Genomic DNA, 23,477 nt, shown 5'->3' with positions numbered 1-23,477 from the left:
AAAATATATTATGTAATTATATCTGGAGTAATTATATCCGGAGTTATTTGGAAAAATATGTGCCATTTAAATGCCCATGCAAGACTACTTAAAACAAACAGCATTTTAGATTAACCGTAAGCCATATTTGCAGAACAAGTAAAAAAATGTGATCTTTTTTCACAAGAAAAGTGTGAACACAGAAGAATACTACTTATATAAATTTCTAATAGTCGGCAAGTAACAGAATAAATATTCTTGAAATTCTGGCAGATATAAGATATCAACTGAATTTTAATAGCACACCATCATCTTGAAATCATTGAAAATAGATTCTCCTTTTAACTTGCTTAAAACACAGAAAACCAATCGTTTTCAGTTTCAAGACTAGCTTCTGTCCAGATGACATTTCGATTTATATGTCAGCTCTTTTCACGACCACCATGAATTTCATAAAGCTGAAAATTTCCTTTTTTTGATTATCTCAACTAGCCTCCCGCATTGCTACATTTATAATTTTTGCACAAATTGAGTTTTTTTAAGCAAGCCATGAATAGAACAGTTTTGATGAACATTTTATTAAAATAATTGTCAACAATATCCAATTCTCTAGTGGGATACTCATCCACCAACAGCTCATTGACTCCAATGGTCCTGAGTAAAGAGTCAAGTCAAAATGGTAGTATTTAAAAAATTATATTACTCTGTATGACACAGTATTTTACAACATAAGTGCAAGTGAAAAAGTAGCTGATTTTGAACCCAAAAAATGCAGACAAATGATACATTTACCAACTTACGAGAGACACAATATTTATCAAATACCATAGCTTCTATTACAGAAAAATTTAGGTAACAATAACTTGTTATATAGAAATGTAGGAACATATTATATATCCTGCCACCTTCAAGCCAAAACTTCCTAAGAGCTTAATAACTTCATGATAGGAATATCAGCATAATTGCCAGTATGTTGGCACTGCAAGCTATGATGGTATGTAATGCCTTTTTATAAGTATTTTTATAATAATTACTTTTTATTTCAAGATATTCAAACTATGAGGTAAGACATTGACATATTTCAGTCCTACAAACAAAGCAAACTGATTACATGTCCGAGCTTCCTAAGATAAATAACTGCATATTAATGTGAAAAGCACAGTAAGAAATACTCCTGCAATGCATGCAGAAGTGCTAACGGTACCCCAGCTAGCCTTATAGCCTCAACCCCTTATAGATTTGTTTAACAGCTTTTATATAAATATAGTTATATAGGCACATGCAGCACATTGTTTAACATATCAAAATAATTTAATTAGAAAAAGAGATGATTCAAGAAATGAGACATCCTTTTGCTGATGTACTTCCTTCCGCCATCTCTATTTGCTGAATAATCCCGTCAAATACATCGTTGACATACTGAAAACAAATGGTTCTTGTCAACAAACAGCATAATAAGAGAATGCACTAATAAAATTATATACATTATAAAATGCACAATGTACATTTTGTGAGGCCAGTTTTTAAGACATTGACATACATGTATAACGTACTGATAAATGCACTGTGCAAACATCTAGATTAGTCAAGGCATGTACATGTTCAAATAACAGAGACACTACCTGATTCTCTTTAGCCGATGCATCTACATATTTTGCCCCCCACTTCTCAGCCAATGCCTTTCCTTCCTCCGCTGTCACTACTCTGTAATCAACGACATGTATCTTGATGTTCACAGAATTTTTAACCTAGAATACTCGATTAGTATCAGAGACAAACTGTGTCAAAAACGCAGCAATAATTGTAATTATATTTCTTTCTGAAATAGTTAAATTTTTATGTATTGTCTAAAAACCTGCAAGCAATATACCTGTTTACAAGCTTGACGAAATGATGATGCTGTCACCCATTAGCAAAATTATTGTCTCCTATGAACAGAAATAACAGAAATGACGACTCTAACTTGACTATAAATCATATTTAATAAAATGCAAAGACTGCATTAACAGGCTGAAAAAATAAGTTACAACTACACTCTATCCCATCACTTGGTGTAGTGAATTAATTGCAATCAGATGCAGAACAATCAGCCAAGCAACGATAGATGGAGGAAGGGCTATGTAATCGTTTTTTTTTACATACATCAAAGCAATCAAGGTTGGTTGTATACATGATAAAAAATTTACAAGTAAAATGGTTCTGCACTTCTAAGCACCGATGCAAAACAAGTAGAATTCCCAGTATTAGTTGACATTGAATAGCTATCAAAAGAATTCAAAATTAGAGACATTTCCTAGTTATTATCATGTAAACAGTAATTGAGGAATCCCAGGTTCCCTACATGATATATTTTCTTATGAGAAGTGAGGTAGTAATGACTAAGTCCTCCATATTTTTCCACGCTTAAATCTATTGCAAAAAGAAAAGATGACAAAACTACATCCATAAAAAGCTGAACAGCAAATTTCAAGAAATTTTTCAATACAATTTTGCGAGTTTGATGCTTGTTGCATTTAATGCTGGAGATTTGATATATTGCCAAGGATATACACATATAAGTGAAACATACACATTGAGCAGAAATATCTTTTTCCAAGCGAAGTTCCTAGAACTGAATCAACTTGTTCCATTTGCCTTTTGACTTTCATAGTATGGTATATGGCTATGTTAATTTTACTTAATTGCACCTTTTCTGCCAATTTTTAGGTTTGGAACTAACTAGAGTAAGAAGGATGGTAAAGCTCTGCAGGCGAAGAAAGTCTTTACACGAAAAAATGTTTTAGGCTATTTTTTGCAAAAACTCATAATATACAAATTCAGTATTCAAAATTCATATGCCACATGCAGAACGCACAATAGCAAACTACATGTATATACAAAGCATCACTTAGAAGACTGACATGCATGTATCCAGAGCGCCTACCTTTCCATCCTCAGGTCTGCCTTGTTGCCTACTATCACACATGGAACCCTGAAATACATTTGGTACACTGTTATCATCTTAATGCTCATGTACAATGTATTGTAGAGTCTCCGACCAAACATTATGACAGAAAAACAGCAATAGATATAAATTCTCATGTCAAATGTAATATTAACCAATAGGATTTACCCTTGCTTGCCAGTCTGATCAAGAATCTTCTCATGGATTATCTGTACTATTTCAAAACTGCAACAAAACATTGTACAAATATTAAGTATACAGAAACATTATATGCGTATAAACTAAACTGAAAACAGGCAATCACAACAATTATTGTTGCAAGGGAATGTAATCACTAAAATCCTTGCACTTAACCATATTGAGCCAAGCAGAAGAATGAATGGGTACTCCTATACCAGTTGGGTTGCTGTATTACTCAAATTGGGAACACCAAAGATGGCAATTTCATGCACATCAAAACCTAAAGAAAATATGAACTTACTCATATTACAAGCATCAAATATACATTTGTTACAGCATAGCTAATAGATAGATGCACTCGCATCTACCTTCCCTTATCTCACCTTTTTCTGGAGTTGACTGAGAAGACTAAAACATAACCATTAATATTCATAGCGTAGTTTGTCGGGAATAACGAATATTCATCCTACAAGAAAATCACAAGACGCGGTTAAGGATGCAATCTATAATATACAGACAAAAAATGACTACTTTACACGCAAATGGTAACTAGACTTGTGGCCTTGCCCTTTGGAAGGCCCTGCCTGCACTGAAATATACCTACGAATTTTAATAAAAAATTCCCCAAGCTAATAGTCAACAAAGAGTTTCCTTCAGACAACTGATTTTAATTAGCTGCCTTTATCAACTTATGCAAATCTGTAATCATATAAAATGCAAAATTAAATTTAATGACATTAGTTCAACAAGAGTCCACAGACTTAGTCTGAACTGGTATTAGAAAAAAACTAAAATAAAATTCAGCTCACGGTCAATATTGCTAATGAACCACTGTATCTTACAATAATGATAACATTGCACTGAACAGATAACATGTTCAAACTGAGAAAAAAGTCCCAAGCTTGCCAGCATACAAATGTAAATAGCCTCTAAAGTTTGGTTTGAAACTTTTACCTGTTTTATTACTAAAAATTCAACAATGAAGGCTGACAGATGAAGGCTGACAGGCTCATTTGAACTCACACCATTGTAGAAACACTATATACAGAAAGGTCTAGACATCACTAAGACCACCAAAATGATGGCACATGACAATGCGTTCTCATAATTATCTGTATGTTCTAGTCTTGCGTTGAATGAAAAACAAATACCAAAAGGTTATTTACATGAGATGAACAAACATGAAGAAGATAAATAAAATTAACCAACAACCACCAAAATAACTAATAATGACTAAAATAACCAATAACCACCTGTCCGGCTGTGTCAATGAGCTGAAGCTTGTATTCTTGTCCTCTGGGTGAGGTGTACGACCGTTCAAATGCTGAAATTAACACAATTTGTCAATACATTGGGAGAAAAATAACAGATAACGTTCATATGGCTCTGTAAAGCTTATACTTTCAATAAACCACAAACATTTGTCAAACAATTTCCCTACAAACATGTTATAGCAACATGATTTAAACAATATGTTATTAATTTGAGTTAATACACTCTTCTAAGTTTTGTCATATCAACAGCAGGAAAGCAGAGAATCAAGTTTGCACTAACATCTACTTACTGTCTTCTATTGTTGGATCATATGAGTCGACAAACATTCCCTCAACAAACTGTATAGTCAGTGATGACTTCCCTGAATAAACATAAGTCATGTATCTCAAATGACAGCACAACAGTCTGCCGGAAAAGACGATTTGTTTCCATTTTAATATAACTCCATAGACTATGAGTGGCACGGCAGCACGAAGCAAGGTGAAATGGTTTTATAACGCAAACTTGTCAAACAGGCCAACATATCATGTTCTATACAGAGAGATAGTAATATAATGTCAGAAACCTGTGATTTATTGTAAGCATGCAATTTTTTCGAGGGATTGTTCTAAAAAAGAGTAACTACAGAGGAAAATCACAGGCTTGAAGCTGTAAAACTATGTCAAATTCAGTAAAACAGTTATGATGCATTAAAAAAATAATAGCAGAAAATTACAAAATAGGGTCGGAACAAACCATACCAAATAGAAAAGACTAAATATAGACTTCAATGACTTGTAGCCTGTGAATAAAAGCATTAGTAAAACATTATTTAAAATTTCCCATCCAAGAATGGTCATGCTGCTATGAAAACCTGTGAAATTAACAAGCCCTATCTTTAATAATAAACTGCAAAAAATTTATCATAAAAATAAAACTGAATGTTTAGAGTTTCTGAGTACCCTAAGACACTTAGATTTCGCTAGTATTTAGTTTCGTGAGTAGCATACAGAGTAAAATTTCGATGCAACTAAATTTCGCAGCTCTGATGAGTGCAAAAATATAGTGATGTGAAAATAAATGCAGCGGAACAAACATAATTAGATTCCTCAGGTTCGGTTCACTGGTAAAAAAATTTCTTGTACTGCAAATATGGCTTACGGTTAATCTAAAATGCTGTTTGTTTTAAGTAGTCTTGCATGGGCATTTAAATGGCACATACATGTATTTTGCCAAATAACTCCGGATATAATTACTCCAGATATAATTCAGCGGATTTGGGACTAGTTGGTAATTGTAAACCGCAGGTAGAATTGTGTGGCCGGGATCGATAATGCAATTTGATCGCTTGCTGCCATTTGTGTTTCTTGGATTATCGACGAACAAAGCTATTTGATTCCGTCTTTTCGCTCGTTCGTTATGATAGTTTAGTTTCGCTCATGAAATTTTCGCGAGAGGATGGCTCCGCGAAAACGCAAAAGTTAGATGAGGCGATACGTAAGTGTCCTAGGGTAATGTGATATCTTTAATGAACACCATCAAATGGTATGTAAGCAACTGACATTTCTAACTACTAAAAAAACCTACCGACAGATCGAAAACCCATGATGGCAATCTTCCGTTCCTTAGCTGGCATCTTCTTTTCGAGATCTGAAATTATAAAAAAGTATCAATACTCAGCAACAATAATTTCATCAGAGCACTATAACCGTCGTTCTAACTTACATGTATGTTCGGTGCATCCCTTGTTATAAATGGTACAAACTAAAACAGTGAGTCATAAAAAGAAAAGATCATAGGAGGCCACAGAAATATTACAAAAAATTGATTTATAACAATGAATTGTTATTTTTAAGATGTTAGACTTTGGAATTAAGAAAATGGAGGTAACTGTAGATTTGTTACATACAACCACAAAAACAAGCTACCGTACACAAAATTAATAACATTGAAAACATTGGCGGAAACCAACCCTGCATATTTTATCGTTCACCAGATTTCGGCAACCAGATTGAATAACAAAAGATACTTTTCAGCAAGATATAGAGAGTAAGATTGGTGGCAACGTTGTTCCATAATGTCTGATAAACTGATATAAGGAACGGTGAGTTAAAAAGGAGGTAAGTAAATCTAGATAAAAAAGGATCCCTGGAAGTGACCTGAATAAACTGAGAAGCAAGAGAGTGCAACTAACAAAAAAGCAGCACATAAAAAAGGCAAAAAGAGGAGACCGGTAAGTAATAAGATGGCTTTAAAAAGAAATGATGAAAATGCTGAAATGTAGTTGTGTTCAACTGAGACTAAAGATGGCACTGCAGAGAAAAAAGGTCAAGGGAAATTGACCAAAGTGATGCGTATAGAATAGAGATTACAAATAAAACTGATACACCCTGAAAAGCCACATAAAACAAATTGTGTGAAATGAAATAGGATAGCGGAATAACATCTTTAAAGATGAACCTGCACAATATTTTATTAGATTTTGTCAGAAAGTATCGGCATTTTTACATCATTTGCGAGTGTTTTTTATGTTTGATGTGAACTGACTGCCAGAATGTTTCAAGACCAAAATCAACAAACTTTATAGCGGTTAAAATGCTCAGAGCAAGTGGGAGTGCGATTATGACATCTATAGTTGCATAGAGACCGACCAAATAGAGACGTTTATTGCTGTCGCTTGAACGCAATAGACGATATTAATAGCAACGATAGCAACTAGTGATGTCATGTTGCACATATTTTTCTTCTGACTGTTTTAACCGTTATCAGGTTTTATCTATTAGGCATGCGCGGAGAATAGAGAGATAATTTTATATATGGGGGGCACTTTCTAGAGACGAAGCAACAAAAAAGAACGATTATCTAAATAACCTATAAAGTTAGAGACTACTGTGAAACTACGGTTTATTTGATTGTGAAATGCTATATAACGCTGACCAGTGAGCAAGTAAACAGATGTGGTGACAAATTGATTAACAAACCTAGCATCAATGCAAAGCTGTGCGACGTGTGAACTACACGTGACTGCATGGCTATGCATACTCATGTCGTAGAAGTGACTAAGAAGGGCGTTCAAACACGATAACCCTATAAAACTCTGTGAGTTGGTGTTGATATCAAAAGCTGACAACATGAAACATCAAAATGATCGGCTAAAAAAGTTAATGTAATAAAACACAAATGCGTGTAATAAAACCTCTTTGACACAGGTAGCTGATCAACCATGTCAAAACCAACTAGATCTAGAACAAAAAATGACTCAACTAACAACTCAACTTGAAGTAACTTAAAAACCAGCCACCTATTTATAATGTTCATGTCCAAGCTATGGCCAACAATGTTCCAAGTTTTTTCTACCGATACAAAAGTAGACATGATCCAAATGTGGCGGCCAACTAAGTATTACAGAATCTTATTTTCTGACAGCAAAATCGTTTTTAATGCCTTAACCAATAAAAAATTTATAGAATGGACCAGAGCCGGATCTGTCTTTCACAAAGTAAAGCAAGCGTATGGAGCAACGCCGAACTTGCTTACTGGTTCAAAAAAGGAAATACTCTAAACACGCGTTTCAAGTTTGTCAAAAATCTATCAAAAAACAATTTATGTTAGAATCAAATTTGTTTAAAAAAGTTAATAGATGACAACAACAATATCGGCTCTGCAGTTCTTTAACATAACAAAAGCAAGCGTAATACAACAGGTGTCTCTATAAATGAGATTGAATGATCATTTTTGCAAAACAAAAATTGGTTGATACGCATTTTGGCATTAATCACCTTATGAACAAAAGCACTTATAAAGTGTTAATATATTCTGTTTGGTGTAAAACATTTCAATACAATTGCAGCACCATCCATATAAAACAGGAGTTGTTCCTCTGTATCTTATAGGAATATATCAGTTCCTACCTAGTATGAGCGACATTATTCTAATTGCAGACATGCAAGAGTCAAAATAAATTGGAAGAAAGTAACAAAGGCACTGAAAATTTGTTATACAATAGTCTCACTTTGAGATATTTAGAGTATCAGCTGCCAAAAACATAGAGAAGCCTATATTAAATATTGATTGATATGTTATTTCTACTTTTAACTTCCAACTATGCAACTAAATAACAGGTCAAGGGTGTTGTTTGGAGACATGACACACATGATTGCTTCGTTGAAATATGTAGGGCTAAGTTGAGTATGTTTCAGAATAGTGTTTCAGAGTAGAGGCTTCGAGGTTTAAAGCTAGTGTTTCAGAGTAATTAGGTTTTACCCTAAATTAAGCTGTTACATTCTCAACTCAAATAGCAATCATCATAATCGACGAGAAACATATTTAGTTTGACTAAAGAATTAAAGTTTTCATTTGTGATACATCTGGTGTAACGGAAATCATTTGCATTCAATAAGCTTTTTTGTTTCAAACATATTATTATGATTGAGTAATGCTCATTTGGTATTGAAACCTTTACGAAAGTAAGTTTCGCAATCTAAATAAGTATAACATGCATCTGTTTAATCAAAATGTAAACTTTGGAAATTGGAAACAAGAGAATTACGAAACTGGTGTTTTCTAAATCATAACCCCACATCGCTGTGATAATGGCTACAAGTTTAAATGTGTTTAGCAAACCAGTATGCTTATACAACAGTTTTGTAAACTAAAGGCGTTAGAAAATAAAACGGTGATCCGCACTATTCTAAGTTGATGAAAAATTTGACACGCTATAAGTTCGTGCATGTTGCTATAAATACAGTAACGGATTCTACTGAATTTATCTACCAGCAATATTATTTCTACATAGTTTAATCTGTGGCGGGAATGCGAAGACTATGAAAACGCGAGCTATTTTGTAGCCTTTTTAGTAAACATTTGATTCGCGTGAGCCATCCAGCAAATCACGTTTTTGTAAGTTTAATTTCTAAGCAAACTTTTTAATCGATACCTCTGTTATTGATATGAAAACTACGCAAAGAACCACTATAGAGAAATATAATCCATGGACAGGTTTTAAACAAAGTCTACAAGGGTGAATTTTCTCTTTTCAGAAAAACATAAATGCGCTCTTGAACATAATGGCTTGGTTGATCGAATACAAATATATCATTTACTATCTTAGGTTGCAGAATCACGTGTTTTATGCGGATTATGATTACAAAATATTTAGAAAGATATAGGAAATTTTTGGGAATCACATTTACATCGATAGATGCTTTTTAATTTATACGTGATAAAATAAGTTCATTGAACAAAAACAGGCAATAACATTGCCCTCTCTTTGTATATGAAGTTCAATATGGAGAGACCCAATATCTGTGGAGTCTTTCTAAATTAAACCTTTATATGAATTTGTACAGACTGCCATGTTTAGTTTGATTACAGTCATATTACCTTGAGAACATGCATAGAAAACTGAACGGATGATCAGATTATCCAAAATACGAAAAGTCCTGCAAATAGAATATATAAATGCCTGCTAAACTTCATGAAAATATATTCACTATAGTTGAAAAATCTTATAAAGTAGACTAGTAGTTTCAAATATAGCAGTTATTTAAGTTGAAGACGGGACAGCGAGGGCTCATATAAAGGATGCCATGCAGTTTAACCCACCCAAAAGTGCAGGGCTTATCAGCATTTGTATGCGCTTAGGTTGTCATATAGCATATAAATTGTATAGACTGTTATGATGTAGTAAAACATTTATTGGTGCACACAAAACTACTTATTCCAAAAAACTCATGCTTATATATAGCCTGGTTTTGTCAAGGAATTGTGATCTAGGGGAGGAAAGTTCAAGGACAGAAATTTTATGATTCTCCTTTTGTGCCCTCAATGATATACAGCCCCCTACATGGGGGGGCTGTATATCATTGGTGCCCTGAAGACAAATCCCAAAAGATTTGGGATCATATAGACCTTATTAACGTCTTTTGAATAGTTTATAAGTTTTTATTATGGCATCCAATTTTCAGCTTGGGTTAACACAATAGTATCTGCATCAGTGTTATAAAATTATTTTGTGTGCTTAGCCCGCATGTTCACGCAGTGCCCTTATTTAACAGTTTGTCTTCTATTACATAAAACTATTTAAGATGGCCAAAAGTAATACTAGCTCTTCTAAAAAAATTAATTTTGACGATATCAATGGGTTCAAAAATGGAAAACATTTTAGGCTAGGTGACAGTGAAGATGAATTTGGAAGCTCAAAAGGTGAAGTGAGCAAAAGCGGCAGTAAGACTGAAACCTGAAGCCGCAGCACAGAAGCTAATGCCAAATAAATTTACACTAATGTTTTTATTTTAGTTCCTGCAGTTATTATAAAAACTGACATGCTAGTCAGTCCCGCGCACAGTGAGAAATCGTCATGAGTAATCAATATGTGATAATTATCCTGTGAATACTTAAGGTGACCGCTATCATTACACCACTGTGAATACTTAGTGGTGTAATGATAGCGTGCTTGCATTTCCACCCGATGCTCCGGGTTCGATTCCTGCACATGTACCATTTTCCTAACCTTCTTAGTGTGGCTTCAGGCGAACGGAAAGCTCTTATTATAGTAAATATTGATTGAATATGTCACTTCCTTTCATATATTTGTTTTTAATATTTGATAGATTATTATTGTTTTGTATTCCATTAATTTGCAGATTTGTAACATACTGTTTGATAACCTCAAAGCCGTTCTTTAAATTGGGCTTGCAATGAATAAACTTTGCAATCGAATAGATTTGCGATCAATCCAATTTCTATTGTATATAAAAATGTCAGTTTTCTCTGCAAACTGTAGCAAACATGAATCCGCTCCATGAACATTTTTACAGCAATGTTAAATCTATCCATCATTAAATAGAGTCTTGTACTACTGATCTTCGGTTTGTTAAACCGACATTCTACTACTTAGCCATTTGACTGCATTACAAAGCTAAAGAATAATCTTTGGTATCATTATAGTCTGGATGCCACGCACCATTATTGTCAAACAGTGGCAGAAAATGGGGTCTATGGTAGCTTACCACTTTTAGCATCTTTTTGGCTTAGTAATTAGCAATTCAGTGCCTTACCGGTTTTTTAGTTGATATGCTGGGAATAATTAGCTATTAAAAGGTGAATAGAAATATAAAAGTATATTTTTTGTTACGCCGTGAGCAATTCGCCAAATCAGCCAATCATATCTGTAGACCAAAATCTGTGTCGTTTTTAATACAGTAGATATTTGCTCATATCGATAGCAGTTAGGTCTTTAGTCTATTTCCATTATTGTTCAGTTGGAGGCTGCTGTTAGTGCTAGTAGTAGCAGTGAAAATTTTATATCTTTACGATCTATCTAAATTGATTCTTACAGCTAGCTATCATGAATTGCATAATTCATTACAATCGAATATCACATTTTGATAAGCTAATATGCCTTACTAAAGGCTGGTTCACACTATATCACCATGTGTCAGCATTTTTCTTTTGGTGTTCATCATTGACTATGTGAAGTAGGGGTCGATAGCATCAACGAAGCAACACGGATACATAGTTTGATAGTTGCAAACTTTCCCGATATATCTGATATTTCGCCAAGCATCAACAACAGCCTGTATAATGTGAAACATTTCGGCAATAGTAATTCAAGTACGCAGACAGTGTGATGTATTTATTTCTGTTTATGATAGTTGCTGCAGGCCCATTTTTATTACTGCTTAACAATAGTATCACCGGTGAGTGTCATTAAAAAGGTAAGGGATGCCCCAGTCTACCTAATAAACCTAAGACCCGTTGTACCCATAGTTCTGCTTCTTTTATAAAAAGTGACACGAAAATGCCCTGTGGCAACCAGACTTAAAGTAATGTTCCGTCACGCTAAAAAACTTGTTGGATGGAAGAGTTTATAAGCCCTAGTTAGTCTGCTCTTATGAGTAATCCTTACAGTACATCGGTGACTGTGCATAATCAGTTGTGAAATGGTTTGTTAGATGGTGTGACCAAAAATTATGGGGGCAGCCTGCTGTTTCGCTCCAGCATTGGGAGATCCTTTATATCTAGATAAATGTAGATTGTATATATATATATACAAGTACTAGCTGTGCTATAAGGCGTTGCCCGAGTATTAAAAATCAGCTTATAAACAATGAGAAGTAACGAAGGTTGCCTGCCATTTGCTATTAGCCTGGCAGATTGCCAATGGAAAAATTTTTGTAAGCTAACTAATGACACTGACTTACTTATGCAATCACCCTGCGTGGTATACAAAGCCGTTGGGTATATGCTCCCATATAACGACTTATGTTGGTATGCTATCAACTCATTCTTTGTGGCCTATTGGGTAGGGCATTGGACTAATGAACGGTAGGGTCTGAGATCAAATCTTCTTCGGTACGGATTCTTTGTTCCAAGATTTTAATAGCTATAGCCGGAATGCATACATAAGGACATATTTTGAGAAATATATAGATATATATGTCGTCTTGAAATAAATAAGTTAAAAACGGAGACTTCAACTTCTAAGAGTTGAGTATTTTAAATCTGCGCGATTTTTTATGTCTAAAATTTTGTGTGGCATCTACACTGCTGTTTCACTTTAGGCGCTTGTGAGGTTACATTTGATTGTTTTCATCGTAGCCTGACGAATACCAAGCGGGAAACAGCGTTGTAATTGCCACGAGAAATTTTGGGCACATAAAAACTGTTTAATTTGTGCATATATTTATATCGTGTAACTTCCGTTCAAATAATTTCCATACAAAGTGAAAACGTAACATGACTCTATGAACAAAATATCACTCTGAGACCTAAGATAGTGAATGTCTCAAAAGACGGATAACTGCCAATGCTCACAATAAAACATCACAACTAATAACACAGTCTACAGTGAGTAACGATAAAGTACACAAAATACTATGAATGTGCGAATGAAAATATATAGCATAAGACAAGTACTCCAGTAGCATACACCTAATGCCTATGAAAATCGTCAAAGGTTGAGGGTCGCTTACAAAGCCAAAAGTTACAACCAGGTTTCAATTTTTAACTCGACAACAACACTTGATTCCAGTTGCTTTCTGAGCATCTATGCTACACCTTTGTCTACGTGTTAGCTACTGAAAAACTAACACAAGTTTATGCAAGTTCTTTGTAAGTCCAACAACGATATGTTCTTCTCAATCGTAATTGGTGTCTAACTTACCCTTTTTCTTGTGTCTGATTCTCACTGTATCTCCTATCACAAACCTGGTCTCTAAGCTACCTTTATTATCATAGGTTCTCATGCTTTGTACTGTCCATCACATCCCTAGCCTCATTATTTGTACCACGAACAACATCACCGTGCATCGGCAACTTGATTCTCATGTTTCTGAACATAAAGGAAACTTGTGGCATTCCTGACCCCTAATTATGGGTCGACTTGTATGCTATAGAAAGCTTACGTTCAGCTTTTTCTAAATTCCTGCCTTTCTCATATGAAGATAGTCTTGTTCATTCGTTCAAACGCGACTGACATGTTAGGTGTCCTTCTTGAGCTAAAGTACTTCTTGTAACTACCAGATAGCGATACTGTTTTAGCGATGATGTACATTTGTAGCGTGCAGATTAGTACCATCTTAATATGCCAGCTGCAAAAATACTTGGTAAAGATGAATTTCCTGAGTTTCAATACAAACCGGCTCACCAGTTCATGAGATGTCACAGCCACAATGATGACCCTGCAGACGGAGAAACGAAGGTTGGTGTGGATATTTGTCAGTATACTTTGGTTGATCCTCTTTCTACAATATTGTGTTATTTATAAAATTTGCCTTATGTCTAAACCAAGATTATTTCATTTATTCAAATAAATATACAATTAAATATGTAGAGAGCTAACTGCTTTTGTTAGTGTTTTTTTAGAAGAAAGACTTTGTTGGCATTGTTTTCACATATTTAAGAGATGGTAAACTTGTCAAACAAAATAATGAATAAATATTAAATGGTGGCTTAATACTGAAACAAATAGCACAAACAGCAATCCATGAAAATGGTTACGGGTGTATTTATGTCTGGTAATTCTCCTTGGTTTTTTGAAGTTTGTAAAGTTGTAATGTTCAGACACCAACTGATACAACCTGTTAGACTCCATAAGAGGTGTTCGAACTAATTTTAATGGCTACCAATAATAACTGGGTTAACTGGTTTAATAATATTAACTGGTTTAAACATGTTTAAACCAGTTAATAAAACTTAATATGTTTAAATTTAAAACCAGAAATGTTTAAAGTTTAGACATTTGCTTAAACTTTAAAGATTCATTGTTTCGAGTTTCCTTGCATTGCAGATCTGGAGATGTGCATTTGAGCCAGACCCGTCAGACAGCTGCAAGTGGACCGGTATTGTAGCGACTTGTGGTGGCTCGTATATATGCCTGATAGACTCCCACAAGGGAGAGTGCAAAGCTAAACTATTGCAACACGAAGACCAGTACTTTGATGTCATCTGGTGCACAGTGCAGTTCGCTGATGGCATCAACACAAATGTTTTGGCTGCCGCAGGCTAGTTTTATTATTACCTTATCTATTTTTCGGTGGGACATTCTAAAAGTCGGGTGTACTATGGTGTTAAAATTGATTAATAGCACAATTTGGTCAAGTTTCGCTCATTAATAAACGATTGTTAACTCTTTCGCTACCGTAAGCCGATGTATTGGCTTATCAATAGGGTTTCACTTTTCTTTTCATTACGAAGCCCACACATAAGCTAGACCAATCAAATTTTGTCTCCAGTGAAACAACCTTGTTGCCAATCATTTGCTATCAATAGAAATTTTTTCGGCTAAATATTTCCAAATATTCGCAGTGATAAAAGTACCAACCGTAAAACAATATATCGGCTCATCAATAGGGTTTCACTTTTTTTTCATTACGAAGCCCACATATTAACTAGACTAATCAAATTTTGTCTCCAGTGAAACAACCTTGGTGCCAATCATGTGCACCTGAAAAAAAAAATTTTGGTTTAACGGTTCCATCGCTAACTATCTTTCACAACGGGAAAACCAGATCGTTATCGTCATTGCAAGGAAAAACACACCGCGTTCGTTCAACACAAATAAAATGTTGGAGATTGTACGAGAGTGGGATTCACTTTATACTTATTTGTAGATAATTTCGTTTTGAATAAGATGCATTTTACAATAAAACGATATCTGGTTTTATTCTCGAGCTATTGCTTAAATGCTAGCGGTATATCGGTTTTTCAAAAAATTCGTTTTAATTATTTCGGGCAGAATATTCATTCGGTAAGATTTTAATGCGGTAGTGAAAGAGTTAATCGTCTTATTTTTCGAAGTATTCAGCTCATGTCGTACTTGCACCATTTGTTTCCTGTTTAGTACATATGTTGTTACATATGTACTAATCTAAACATATGTTCCTGTAGGTACACATGTTTAGATATTCATTGAATTGTACAAGCCATGTGAGACATGATGAGTAGATGATCCCTTGAGCTAGTTATGCATATATATTTTCGTTACGATCTTTGTTATTGGAGTGATAAACATGAGGTTTCCTAATAGAGAAACAGATGCTATATTTAAAGGTTGACTTGCAATAAAATTCACATTACAGTTATTTGGTATCAAAAGATTCACCATGTCTTACTCTGTTGTGTTGTAGGTGCCAAATATGTGGAAATGTGATTACAAGCTCTTAAAAGCTCATAAACGAACAGTTAATCGCAGCCACGTGAGACCGCCGTAGTTTGGATTCTCTTTCCAAAACGGCTCAAATGTGATGCGGTTGTGAGAGATGGTTTCTGTTTACACTTTCATGCAACCTTATTCGTCGAAATATTTTCACAAATATACTTCACACGCATTCAATAAAACCATGTCTATTGTTCTTACGCGTCTGTTTTATCGTCATTGTAATGCTGTCACTTTTAGCAGTGATATCTATCTTATAACTTACCGTAAAAATTCATTTAATTTTTTAATCTTTCCTCGAAGGAGTACATATCATTGCCTGATAATCATGACGAGCCTGTTGGTCACCTGTGATAATCGAAAAGTGCTGCAAAAATTATTTGCAAAGTATTGGGTCACATGATCAGATTATGACTTGCCGATTAGACCAGGCCGAAACAGAACTCTGAAGAAGCGAGCATCTATATTTGATACGGGATCTTCACTAAAGCCCGAAGTGTTTGTCATAAACTAGTACTACAATAAGTTTTATATTGAGCTTTTTATTGGCCTTTCAATTCACGTGAGAACATATGAGACAAGACAATAACCAAATTTCATGGCTACGTCATCGAAATAAAGAGATTCCAATCTACGGCGGCTTTTCGCTTTTGAGCTTTTAAGAGCTTGTAATCACATTTCCACATATTTGGCACTTACGACACAACAGAGTAAGACATGGTGAATCTTTTGATACCAAATAACTGTAATGTGAATTTTGTTGCAAGTCAACCTTTAAAAATGTCACGACTATGGCAACTACATGTGTCATGACTTCGTATTGGCTGATTGGTATTGACATTGGACATTGAACTTGGCTGTGGGGTTTAGGTATCCATTATATACTCCAAAACGTCAATATAGTATAAACATCTTGCCTCATACAGTTTATGAACTCCTTGATGAATGCTGTATTAAATGCTTGAATGTTTGGTGTGGTATAATAACTTGCAAAAGGCTGAATGCTGTTAGTTAGAAGGAAGTAAGATGGGGTAATGACTGAAACCTAGCATACAGACCTGTAAGTTGAATAAGTGTATGTCTCACTTTTTCCGTCAACATGTCAATCGAGACATGACATCTCTAACAGGTGCTGAAGGACGAGTTACATTAATCCATCCATCCAAGAACAAGATGTTTGCTCACCTACCTGTGTTCAAGAAGGCCTACATCAGTTGTCTTCGCTCACACCCCGCCAACGTTAACTGGCTCTTTTGTGGCGCTGATCACGGAAAGATCGCGTTGATCGACACCGGATTGACCGGCTCATCTAACTACGACATTTCTTGGCAAAAAATTAAGATGGTCAGTACATTTTGAATTTGATAAAAGACATTAACACCTGGTTTTATGGTTTACAATGATAATAATTTCTCGTTCTCATAGATCACTGACATGTTCACACATAGCTTTTCTGCTCCGTTAACTATGCTGTTCAGCCTTCCTGTATATCCTACTTTTCGGACTATTAGCCGTTACTTTTTTTGATGATTTGAGCCATGCGGGTTATATAAGGGTGCGACCATTCTGTGGTTTTTCTTTTTTCTTTCACCACTAGGGCGCTTCAACCGGAATCTCCGGTTAGTGCGCCTCTAGCGGTGAAAGAAAAAACGAAACAGTGCCTAACGGTACTATTCCGTTGGGAACTGGGTTAAAAGCGTCGGTTAATACGGAACAGTGCCGTTCGGCACTGTTCCGTTTTAACTAGCAAAGTTGCTGTCGTGTTAAAAATCACCGTCCTAAGTTCTGCAGCCTATACAAAGGTGCGGCCTATGTATTGTTTTATTATCGGTGTTTTTTTAAAATAAAGCAGATGTGACTTATATAAGGGTGCGGTTGATAGTCCGGAAAGTACGATAATTGTTAATTGAAATTTTAACATTTCAAAGGATCAGTAAGTCTAAAGGATTAGAACCGTATTTGTTCAATTTTAGACATTCCCCTATTTATGAAGGATTTAACTTGTTCCTTCAACTGAGTAAAGCATTTATATAATAAACTTCTTTTTAGGACACGCCTAACATTGTCTTTATTTCCATTGTTCGCTTCATTCTCTCGATTCATCAGTGATATTCTATGTAATAATCAATTTTCTCCAAGTCTAGCTGTGTTTTCATACTTAGTCATGACTGCTTGGGGCAGTTTTCAAGGTATCTTTTCTCTTGACTCTTTCGCTGGGTACTTAAACATCCAAAATTGATCACAGTTGGGCTCTGTATATTCATCTGTATATATGCGTGTGTACGTGTGTGCGTGCGTGCGCGTGTACATTATTCAAAGTATGTCCTTTATATTTTAGCAGTTTGAGACTTTAGTTAAATTGTTATCTGTAATTTGTTTTCATCCATGGTGAACAGACCATGTCACTAACTGGTTTAGATGAACAGACCATGTCACTAACTGGGTTAGATGAGCAGACTAAGTCACTAACTGGGTTAGATGAGCTAATTTCAGTTTAGATTATTGGTGCTGCAAAAGTTGTGATATCGCTTTCATTTTCTTATCTTCTTGATCTCCCATTTTTTTATTCTATTCTGAACTCAATTGAGGTATTTCCTTATATTCTACTCATCACATCAACTACAGTAAGTACACTGTGTTTGAACACATTAACTACAGTGAGTACACTGTGTTTGAACACATTAACTACAGTAAGTACACTGTGTTTGAACATATTAACTACAGTGAATACACTGTGTTTGAACACATTAACTACAGTGAATACACTGTGTTTGAACACATTAACTACAGTAAGTACATTGTGTTTGAACACATTAACTACAGTAAGTACACTGTGTTTGAACGCATTAACTACAGTGAATACACTTTGTTTGAACACATTAACTACAATAAGTACATTGTGTTTGAATACATTAGCTACAGTAAATACGCTGTGTTTGATACAGTTTTCTCCTTATGTATTATGATCTAGCTCTTTTTGTAGTTTAATTACTATTGGGTGCTATAACCTCATTTTCCTATGTAACTGGGTAGATCTTGTATATTACAGGTTAGCTTTTATTTATAAAACCCTAGTTATGACTGATTCCCGCTCAATCTTTGCATGTTATTGTTAACTTTTACATGTTATTATTTACCTCTCATACAGCGCAGTTCACCTTGTTTTCTTCATTTTGTTTACTTATACTTTAAATATGGCTGTCGTATTTTATAGTTTAGCTGCACAGGAACTGACATCATCCAGATGATAGTAAAGGACAGCTGGCTCATATCGGCAGCGCAGAAAGGCTGCTATGTATGGAAGATGAAGAATGTTAGTAAGGATCGGGAAGACCAAACTCATGACTGCCAGCTTGCGTTTCCTGGTTTGTAGAGAGCTCTTGAGTTTACCAAACTCATGACTGCCAGCTTGCGTTTCCTGGTTTGTAGAGAGCTCTTGAGTTTGTAACCAAACTCAAGACTGCCAGCTTGCGTTTCCTGGTTTGTAGAGAGCTCTTGAGTTTGTAACCAAATAATTCCACTCCATCCTTCTTGAGCAGGCAAATTAGTTATTAGCTTACATCTGCTAATATGTTGAAACATACTGGGAGTTGTCTACTCTTGTGATTATGTATATTTTGATAAAGTGTTGTTAAAACAAAACAAGAAATTTTGTAACAAAGTTGCTTGTTTGAGATGGCAGCATTTGTGAAGATGTTTTATTGGATGGTTTATTAGTAGCTCATACAATTTACACTACAGTTTATTCACTTTTGTTAATTAATTGAAGCTGTCTTTCGACTCAGATTTCTGTGTCTACTCCTTGCCAACTTTGGTTGCTTTGGTTGAGATACATGAACTCTGAAAAATTTAATCTTGTTGCCATGTGGCCAGTTCCTTTTATGGTTACCTAAGGTGCACCCACCTTGAAAAATGTTTTTCCTGAGACGGATGTAAGCTAATTTTGAATGGATCTTTTTCTTACTATTGGTAACAAAAGATCACCATCATTGTTCACATCTGCATGTACCTGTCATGCACACCTGTATCTATCTGACATGCTAATTTTGTGCCTATAGTCGCTTCGACCGCAGACAACTACTGTGATGGCATTTCCTTGCTAGATGACTCAACTGTTGCTATCAAGTTCTCAAAGGGTGCATCGATATTTATATGGTGAGCTGTAGGGCAATTGCTTGTTTATGCTAAGATTTTCTGAATTTATGCTTGCGAATAGGTTGTGGAAGTAAACACAATTATATAAACAATCAATCTATCATTTTAGGAGCCTGAGCATACTCAGCAAGAAACTGACACCTGTCATGAATGTCAAACCAGACCTTATTCTGCCATGGGTGAAGACTAGTGAGATTTACATAGATATAACGTCTCGGTAATTATGCTAATCAGAAAGATTATTAATATGGTTTTTTATTACGCTCTTATTGCTAGTTTAATTCTGTTTAATAACCATCCATTCTAAAATTTATCCTGTTTGTAAGGAAACTACAAGATAAGAACTAATGTAAAAAGAAGACAACTTCTGACTGTCTACTTCCATAAAGTCTGTTATACAGTAGACGCTCCTATAAAGTAAATTCCAGATAACGTAAATAATTTATATGAAGTTTTTGCTCCCTATTACGTAAAGAATTCCATATAACATATAGTGTCAATTCGGGCAAGTTCTCAAATTCGATTTGATGGGTAATTTATCTCGTCGCACTTGCAAAAGAAAAAACGACCTGCGTGTAACGTTATATTGGACGTTATATTTATTTTGCAGAGTAGACTTTTGATGTTTAAAAAAAAAGTGAATCATTGTAAATGAACATCGAAGGTGTGTGACTGTGCGCTCTCCATCAACTTATTGTAAAATTACCTCAATCATGGTTTATGAAACCTGTGAGATTGATCACAAAAAGGAGAAAAGTTGTCGATGCCAACTAACATTGTTATAGTTACGGTGCAGCCCACAAATTAAAAAAGTCAAGTTTTTCTTTTTTGTATACCTAAAGGGGTGAGTTTGGAAAAATCTTGGAACAGATTAGATAATTTACATGTATTTTACTATTCTTATAATGCAAAATCTCTATAACTTAGACATTCCTGTAACGAATTATTTACGTTGTAGGGCGCCTATTGTACTTATTAGAGCTCAGCAATTCTTGATTGTTTAGCTTTATGCACTTTGTTCTTTGAGGCTGCATGGTCTTGTTGACCACTATTTTGGTCCTTATACTATTATAAGGTCATGAAGGTTAATTGTCATACAGTGGTATGTCAGCTTGCATTGCCACTAGTAGTAGTACTAGTGGAAATGCAATTGCTTGACCTCCATCTCTGCTCTTCTTGAACCAAAAGCTTCACTTTTTTGTTTTTAGAGATGGACTGCTAGTGGCAGGGGACCACAAGGGAAATATCCTCCTCTATTCCATAGGAGAGTTTCTCAAAAGTGAGCATCTATCCTAATTCTTCCTGTGTGCATATCCTTGGTGTCAGACTCCCTTCCCATAATGCAGTTGTCTTATACTAAGCCTTTTGGGTAATCTAGTTAATCAAGTGTAGCAATGATTACCAATTGTTTCCATGATAAAGCACTCAAAGTAAATTTCCAAGGTTGCTGGAAGGTTTTAAACTGTTCAGCTTCAATCAGCTCAGAAACTCATTGGATAAACAGTATGCAATTTCTTCTTTCAGTATGCCAGTTCATTCTTGTTGTTCATTTATTAAAAATTGATTGCGGTAAAACTAATACCGGAAACAGCAGTCATTATAATAATTACCTAGGAAGGTAACGCTTTTCAGTGAGTTTGATTGGTAGTTGGATGATTAACACGACTAACTTTGACATTAGTTGTTCACTTTTACCTTAATTTTGTTGTTTATTCACTGAAAATACTATTTTCAGTGAATAAACAACAAATACAGATTTTTAAGACAATTCCATGCTAACAAGTTGTGTTGACTATTCTCCCTTCAGAATCTTTGATCAGTTGCCCTGTGGCCACATCTTAATGCTGTACGTACTTAATGCTATGCACTTAATGCCGTACGTACTTAATTCCTTACCTACTTAATGCCATATGTACTTAATGGTGTACATACTTGATGCTGTATGTACAAGAGAAACTGAGTTGCCTACTGTAAGTATGCTGTAGATATTCAGCGTTAACAATGTAATAAATCTGAGCGCCGTATAAGCCGAGACGAAAGTTAGACAATTTGTATAGCGAGTAGTAATGGTTTCAACTGAATGTCTATTAACAGTATTTCCTCAGTTTCAAACTCAGCAGGAGGATTATGGTGACTAGTGGTTATATCTAGCAATCTCTAATTTTTTGCTGGTTTCACTGTATTTTGCTGAAAGCCTCTTTTATAAAATTGACTTTTTCTAAAATTGATTCATTAAATTTTAAAATGATTTGCCCTTTGGATCATTTGAAGTTTTGCTAACCTGTTTACATGACTGACTTATCACTCCTTACTTTCCACTTTATTTTACTTGTCTCTGTTTGTTTCCGTTCGTAGACAAGTCAGCTTACGGAGATACGGAGACACCCAGATGTACCGTGCTGTGGCCGGCTCTTAAACCAGACACGAGTGATCCCATCAATAAGCGATTGAAAAAGATAGATAATCCTCCATTAATTAATCACGCATCTCTTAGTCCAGACATGAAATATCTCATCGCTTGCACAGACAATAATTTAGTGTGCATTTGGTCACGAGCTGACATAGCTTCTGCTACCAAGCAGTAACATTCTTATCATTGTTGACGATATATCTTTGTGTATACATATAACATGTTGTGTGTATCATTGTATATACATATAACATGTTATTGGGAGTTGTGCCTCTTTTATTTAGTATTTTTATTAAATTGCAATCTCATTCATTACACACAGTTCTCCAAACAACATATCTTGAATAAATACATTGCTAATTAACATCTGCATGTTTTATGCATTGTCGAAAATATACGCCAAATCAGAACTATTTTACGGTAGAATTTCTTTCAAGAAGTGCATCTTCTAGTAATTTGAGACATAAATTAGAGCATTTGTTTGCTCTGCATCCGTGTATATCAGCAGTACTGTATGACTGTTACGGTTAATATTTTAATCACCTCTCTGAAGACCCTCATTATTCAGAAATTATGTTATACAAAGCTAATCCGGATCCACACACACGTCAGTGTTGAATTTGCTTTGTCATCTTATTCTATTTCGACTATGTTCAGTTTGTGTACTTTTGTTTAGCTTGTGTGAACTAATTTGATTATTACTGGTTGAGTTAATAGTGAAGGTGTTAAGCTTTTATAGGCAATACTGATATTTACCAGTAAAAGTTACTTATAAGTCAAGTCAAACAATTAAAATACAGAACTAACAAAATTCTACAACAAAAATTTTAATAATAAAAAGTTAAAATGGCCAAAAAAAGTTACACAATTACTCGAACGGTCGTTCATGTTGGTTG

The 23,477-nt window shown here is 34.9% G+C and overlaps 2 protein-coding genes across 2 annotated transcripts; one reads left to right on the top strand and one right to left on the bottom strand.

Moving 5' to 3' along the window:
* Positions 1-659: 659 nt before the first annotated feature.
* On the bottom strand, positions 660-6,017 carry LOC137391331 (GTP-binding protein Rheb-like). The gene is made up of 8 exons (XM_068077772.1): positions 5,945-6,017; positions 4,668-4,739; positions 4,357-4,427; positions 3,487-3,569; positions 3,092-3,148; positions 2,903-2,950; positions 1,602-1,683; positions 660-1,398 (listed from the first exon to the last, which is right to left on the bottom strand). The coding sequence occupies exons 1-8, from the start codon at positions 5,991-5,993 to the stop codon at positions 1,312-1,314; spliced, it is 549 nt and encodes a 182-aa protein (XP_067933873.1). The 5' UTR covers positions 5,994-6,017; the 3' UTR covers positions 660-1,311.
* Positions 6,018-9,164: 3,147 nt separating this feature from the next.
* LOC137391369 (leucine-rich repeat and WD repeat-containing protein 1-like) lies at positions 9,165-22,992 on the top strand. Its single transcript, XM_068077823.1, has 9 exons — positions 9,165-9,256; positions 13,920-14,060; positions 14,649-14,862; positions 17,146-17,360; positions 19,231-19,381; positions 20,075-20,171; positions 20,281-20,388; positions 21,380-21,450; positions 22,527-22,992. Exons 2-9 carry the CDS (start codon positions 13,944-13,946, stop codon positions 22,754-22,756), a joined length of 1,203 nt encoding a protein of 400 aa, XP_067933924.1. The 5' UTR covers positions 9,165-9,256; positions 13,920-13,943; the 3' UTR covers positions 22,757-22,992.
* The last annotated feature ends 485 nt before the right edge of the window (positions 22,993-23,477 follow it).

The sequence above is a fragment of the Watersipora subatra genome, chromosome 3 (genome assembly GCF_963576615.1).
Source record: "Watersipora subatra chromosome 3, tzWatSuba1.1, whole genome shotgun sequence".
In the NCBI taxonomy this organism is placed as follows: domain Eukaryota; kingdom Metazoa; phylum Bryozoa; class Gymnolaemata; order Cheilostomatida; family Watersiporidae; genus Watersipora; species Watersipora subatra.
This window is presented reverse-complemented; position numbering and strand designations above follow the sequence as displayed.